The 6,384-nt window shown below is 47.5% G+C and overlaps 1 protein-coding gene across 1 annotated transcript in view; it reads right to left on the bottom strand.

Annotated features, from left to right (window-relative positions):
• Window positions 1-641: 641 nt before the first annotated feature.
• LOC119441795 (integrin alpha-PS2) overlaps window positions 642-6,384 on the bottom strand; it is an 83,324-nt gene continuing 77,581 nt past the window's right edge. Inside the window, exons 25-27 of the mRNA XM_049661631.1 lie at window positions 4,857-5,078; window positions 3,974-4,099; window positions 642-2,271 (exon numbers count right to left, since the gene is read on the bottom strand). Coding sequence (XP_049517588.1) covers window positions 2,173-2,271; window positions 3,974-4,099; window positions 4,857-5,078 — 447 coding nt within the window. The 3' untranslated portion in view covers window positions 642-2,172. The remainder of the gene's footprint in view (window positions 2,272-3,973; window positions 4,100-4,856; window positions 5,079-6,384) is intronic.

Here is a 6,384-nt window from a genome sequence, read left to right as displayed (position 1 = left end):
CCTCGAAGGTGGCTGCGCACGTTACGCTGCGCATGATGTGCCGTGCGCAGCTAAAATGAATAAACAAAAGGAAAAACTCAGATGTTATATAGTACGAAAAATGTAACATGGACGTAATAAAGTATTTTACCATATTTATTTTCTTGCAAGGATTTGGGCTCATGCATTCTAAGCACTTTTTGAGTCACTGCTGAAGGCAAATTATGATTTCGGTTTCGATTTCATTTGTTGAAGGGTTGCTACATTATTGTTACAAATTTGCTAGGTGAAATGAACTGCATTAACTCGAACAATTCTTCTCACTGTTGCCACACAGATGCTTCTTAAACGACAAGTCAGAGTGTTATTTGTTACAGACACCTTTATCATAGTTAATATCGAATATAAGCGTTCCAATTAATGCTACCATATTAGAAAAAGTGTGTCCCATAAGATCCATATCAGCTGCTCCCGCATTACTGTATGGGATTTTTAGACATGTTGGTAATGAGAAGTGCGTGATTTTTTATGGGGAATTTTCTTTCACCTGTGCACAAGAAACTTTGGGTAAAGGGAGAGACAGAGAAAAAAAAAAAAAGGGGGGGGGGGGGTAGGGGGATGGGGAGGAGTGCGGAAGTAAGGACGGACAACCAGACGCCAAAAACGAACAAGACTTTTTTATTTTGAGCCAGAACGGCAGTGTCAGCCGGGCCTTTTCGGCCGGGAAATTCACCCCCGGTCGATAACAGCCCAATAAATAGAAAGCGCGCACAACACGAATCATGAGATCTGCTGCCAAGCCACAGCGTGCTTGAGGGGGCCTGTCGCACTTATTGCACCAGCGCCGGCACAACTTTCCGAAAAGCAGTCTCATTCACTTGGCATAATGATTATAAATGCAACTTCTTGATCCGTCCATAAACCACGTGGTTTTACAGTCGGGCAGATCTTGAATCGTCGCCATTGCGCAAGCTCGATCGAATCGATCAAACAGCTAGCACATCGTAATTCTGGGCTCTGACATGAAGCTGTATTGAAAAGGGCATGGCCCGAAATGAGTGAGAAAAGTATCATGAACGAAGCACAAAGCATGGTTTGGTAGAGAAAAAAAGAAATAATAACAATGATGATCTAAAAAAACAGCCTGCAGAGCTCAAGTGTGCCAACGCTGATCCTTCCTATTTTTTCTGTAGGCTTTGATGCCTCTATAACACGGCTCTGCTAAAAATTCCCGTCTTAAAGGTTTTTTTTTCTTTCTTTTTGGCTACTCACAGGTTTCAAAACACAAGAACGTTTCCGCTAGCGTTAGCCTGGCTGGAAACGGAGGAGAATGGAGGATTTCTTTACACTGCAAACCTAGCTGTCAAGCTTTAAGTCTCACGCATCTCTTCAGAGATCGAGTAAATTATTTAAATAAATTTTGCCTTTGCCAATATAGGGAAAGAGCATGAAAATTAAAATCGTAAGATATTGCACTCCTGCTTGTAAGGAACCGGAAACATGAAATCTCTGTTCCTTCACAATGGGTAAAAACCCAATGTCGCCTTCGGAGGTAATCGAAGGAATGTTAGCTAGCCTCCCAATGGGCAAATTGCTCTTACTCGAGGCGTTCTGCAACGTTTTTTTATCGAAGGCGTACAATTTGTTTTCTTTCTTTATATCTGGCACGAATAAAGTCATCGCATGCATACGAAATGCTTTAAATGCAAGCCTTTGTTTCATTTCTAACAGACACTGACTCATGCACTTTATTCAAACTTGTTTGAACCACGTAACTTCTTCTTAAAACGGAGAAGCCGCGACGTATTCCAACTTCAAAACGTACGCGCCTATACGGACCTTTTCTCATATTCTTCAAAATTATATATTTTCTCTGTTTTCTTTTCTCTTCAGTTCATTCAGCCAAGTGCAACTGCAATTTGTTTAACAGTATTAATATAAAACTAGCGGTAGTCCTTGGCGGAGACAATCATATTTGTTCGAGCATTCAGAGGCACTCTGACACAGCTCCAGCCTAGTCGCGCACGATGATTGCAGATGTAGTACGCGCTGCCTCAGTGTCGGGGCAACAGGTACTTCAGCTGACGAAGATGGTACGGCCAAGGTCCTTTGAAAGAACCTGACAAGACCGCCCGCCGTCCTCTTGTGTTTGTTGCGGTCCATATACGGATCGAGTTGATGGTTGCCACCAATTCACAGGGCTTCGTCACCCTGTGCCAGTCGATAGCCATTCTTCTCGGGTGGGTTGAGGGGTTCCTGGTCTTGCGGCCTTTTTCTCTTGAAGAAGCCCAACTGCATTGAGAGTACGCGAAAAGTCACGAGGCAATTAAGAAGTGAGCATTGTATAGAGAATCAGCGTACGTGTACCGTTTCACGCGCAACGGAAAGGCGAGACACTTTTCACAAGCTTGTATCTGCGTGGCAAATTCGCCCAAATAGTGGCGGCGCCATGGAGTCATCGTGAGAAATGCGTATGTCGGCATTTATGATGTTGCACATGGGTCCACCACGAAAGCGTCTGCTATAGAGCGCAAACTACGCAGCTATACGCGCTGATTGCAAAGCTGGCAAACTGCCCTGCGGGGAACCCAGCTCTACAGAGTTAAGGAAATATACAGGTATCACAGCCCAGCTGCAGGGGTTCTTATTTTGGTCTACTTCAGAGGTCTCTCGTACACGCGTGATTTCTTCACAAATTGAATCAAACGAACCTTGGCGAGCACTGGCTCCAGGATGACACGCATCATCGCGTCTTACATCCGTTGACAAATTACAACCTTGTGTGCCCCGTTGTTATGGGTATAGAGGGGAAAAAAGAAAGCCGGGATTTTTGCGCGGGGTCGTCCACGAATTTCGGCGCGATGACGCACGTGGCCAGTTAGCTCAGTGCTTGTTCTCCTTCCTGATGATGATCACGCTACTGCCGACAAACCTGCGCCCCGAGGAGGCGAGTGCGCTAAAAACAATAATTAAATTCTGGGGTTTTACGTGACAAAGCCACGATCTCAGCAGTGCAACGTCATCGCCATTGGGCTACCGCTGTGGGTGCGAGTGGGGATACTGCCAGTCATCGCAACAAATGTCCTGCGCGCGAGCCATGCTGCCTAAAGGTTACAGAAAACAGCACATCTTCCTCTCCACAATCACTTTCCATCTCTCTGTCTATTTAGCTAATATATTGTCGCAAGATGTCATCACTAACGATGCGCCTAGCGTCTAAGGTTTCGGCTATGTTCTGAGAAACTACTTGCGTGCTCAGCTATTGGAACGCCATACATAAACCGCATGGCAGCTGGTCATTCTCTGCGCCAACGGTGAACACTGGGTGATTGCTGAGGGGGCTAAATGCTGTCACAATCCATCACAAAGGCAATCGCTTTCATTTTATACAAAAAAGCATCAGATCGGTGTCCCCAGCGCCCCACCGGTGGCACAAAAGAAGTTCCGGCAGCCATGTGCTCCGAGTATCGCGTTCCAATCGTTGAGCACTGTAGCTTTCTCACCTTTCTTGCCTCTGCAGCGCAGAGCGACAGTACAGTCGGCCATAGAAGTTTATGGGAGACCGGATTTGAGAAAATAGCTAATTTCCCACGAAGCCAGGGCACATATTTAAACATATTCTCTATGACTCATGACTCGTATCATTGCGACGTACGCAGTCATCCATTAGATATAGAACCATCATGCATTCACTGAGCAGAAATATACATTTGCCGTGGCAACTGCGTCCCATAAGCTATTGTCCCTGAAGCCAACGTCTCTCCTCCCCATTTTTTTTTTTTTTTTCGCCAGGGCGATCACTAGTGTTGATACGCTCAACCCTCTATCTTCCTGCGCTTTTTGTCCAGTTCGGATTTCGTTATCTAGACCTTTCGTAATCTAGAAGGCACTGGTTTGCCTGTTCTCACTACAATCGCTACGCCTCTGAATGTAGCCACACGGCGCCAAGCGAGAGAGCCTGCTTGCAGCGGAAGGATACAACGCGGTGGCGCACCTTCCACAGGAGCAGCGCGAGTAGGCCGAGCAGCAGTAGGCCTCCGAGGACGGCCAGCAGGATGATCCACCACTCGAGACCCCGGCCCGGCGTGCCAATGCCTTCCACCACCACCTCTGTGGAGACCTGCGAATGCAGGGAACTTGTCAAGTCGCAATCCGCAAGGGGGCACGTGGTGCTTCGTCTGTCACGAACACGCTATTTTGGCGAAAACATTTTAGTTGCGTTCCTTGGCACTAAACTCTAACACTGGTAACGTAGCACTTTCGTTATAAACAGGTTTACTTCCTAAATTTACTGTTGGTCGATATATAAATTAGGCAATTAATTAATTGACCGACCGATCAGTGGGTCTAACGCTAATGCTAATACTGTGAGACGCCGTATTGGGTGGCCCCAGAATAATTTAAGCTTTGCCATATCACCACAGTAATTGGTGTCCCGGCTACTAACCCGAACTAAGCTTCATTGAGTGCTGCTGCGTTACGTTGACGGTACTTTAAATCGGAGAAACACGATGCAAAGAACTAAGGAAAAGTTACATTCGCCTTGATTTGCGCGCATTAGCCGTACTCTGGATTTCTTCGCCGGAGAAGGACATGCCTGGAAGTTTCCTAATTTTGTCACACCAGCTTCTTGTCTGCCGTCTTCCGACTGCGCTTTTCTGCCCTGGGCACCCATTTTGTAACACTGAAAGACCACCGGTTATCTCCATTTCTCCCGCTTAACCTCAACCAGAACCACTCCGAATTTGTTCATAACATACCAGCCGGTAAATAAAAATTGACTCGAGCGATTATGGCCGTAAGCTGGCCTTCGGGCCTAAGATGCACACGTGCTATAAGGCATCTGAAGGAAAGTAATCTTGACAGAAGTTTCGTACGAAATGCTGCGTGAGGGGCACGTTGTCCGGCGGCAGGCCGTACTGAAGGGAGGCGACGCGCGCCACCAGCTTCGAGGAGACACGCAGCCGCTCCTGGCCCATGGCGGCCACCGTGCGCTGCCACAGACGCGACTCGGCGCTGACGACGGCACGGTCACCCGCCGACAGCGAGCCGCCCAAAGGGCACCGGAACACAGCGCAACGGGGGAGCTCGCCGCAACCCTGCGTAGGGACACGTTTCGTTCACAGGAGCACGCATAACTGCATCGTGCGTGTTTACCCACGGCCGCTCTAGAACGCCAGCGCTGTCGATCCAGCGCGGCCGTGGTTTAACAAAGGAACACTCAGATTGGCATTCTTTGAAAGCCCAACCGCCCCGGTTAACCTCCCTGCCTTTCCTTCCCCATTTCTCTCTCTCTCTCTCTCTCTCCCACCCAACCTACTTGCGTTTCTTTGAAGGTCTGGTTGGCAATCTGCCTATAGAGACGCCTTTATTCACAGACGCGTTACTCAAAATAGTCATCAGGGGTATTGACACGGTCACCGGACGCCTCACGACGTTCGCCCGTACGTCCATGTGATGGGCATAGTCCAAATTGTACACGAGCCCAACGTTCCTGAAAAGGGAGGCAAATAATCAGGGATCGTAAATATGTAAGCGATTATCATAAACTCAATTTTCAAAGCGAGGCTTTCTTTCCCGTTTACCCGCGTTTCGGCGTTCGTCGTCGTTTCCTCGCCGGATATATTTGTGGATATATATAGGAAACTATAGGGACACTGGTTATGTGCTGGCTGCTGTCTGGCCTAGCAAAAGTTGGGCCACTGGGCATGTTCCCGAATAGACAACTTGCTGCTGTCTGGCATAATAGACGACCTGCGGCCCTGGGTATGTGCCGCGTGTCCGACCAGAGAAACTTCGGCAGTGGGTATGTGTAATATAGATATTCTAGTTTTAAAGCGAAGCTTTCGTTGCCTTTTAGCCGGAGTTTGGCGTTCGTCGCCGTTTCCGATCGGCCGGATATATTTGTGAATATGTATACAATGAATTCGGCGCTAGCTGCTGTCTTGACGAGAAGACAACTTGGCTCACTGGTATATATGGTGCCCGAACATAAAACTTCGGCAGTGAGTATACGTGAAAATTGGCACGCGCCCATTCTTGGCCATATAAAGCAGAATGGATGCGGCACTGTGTCACAAGAGGTTTAAAGAAGCCTTACATGTATATTTACACATGTGTCACACTTTCCGGTGCGTACACAGAGTCTGTTCAACATTCTTCTCTCTAAAAGCATCGTACATCACCTATACGTCATCGTGACGTAGACAGTTGACAGGTATACAGGCGACGAGGCTGTGCTCGTGCAATCCACTATACTGCTGCTGCATATACCTCGCTATACTAAACAAATTTCGCGTCATTTAGATTTCAACATTGCGTTCCATCTGCATGTTTTCACAGTTCAAAGCTGCGGCTACACTTTTAACTATACACCGCACTGAAACATATATATAGATATGGGTC

The sequence above is a fragment of the Dermacentor silvarum genome, chromosome 2 (genome assembly GCF_013339745.2).
Source record: "Dermacentor silvarum isolate Dsil-2018 chromosome 2, BIME_Dsil_1.4, whole genome shotgun sequence".
Lineage (NCBI taxonomy): Eukaryota > Metazoa > Arthropoda > Arachnida > Ixodida > Ixodidae > Dermacentor > Dermacentor silvarum.
The sequence above is the reverse complement of the archived record's forward strand: the minus strand, read 5'-3'. Positions and strand labels throughout refer to the sequence as shown.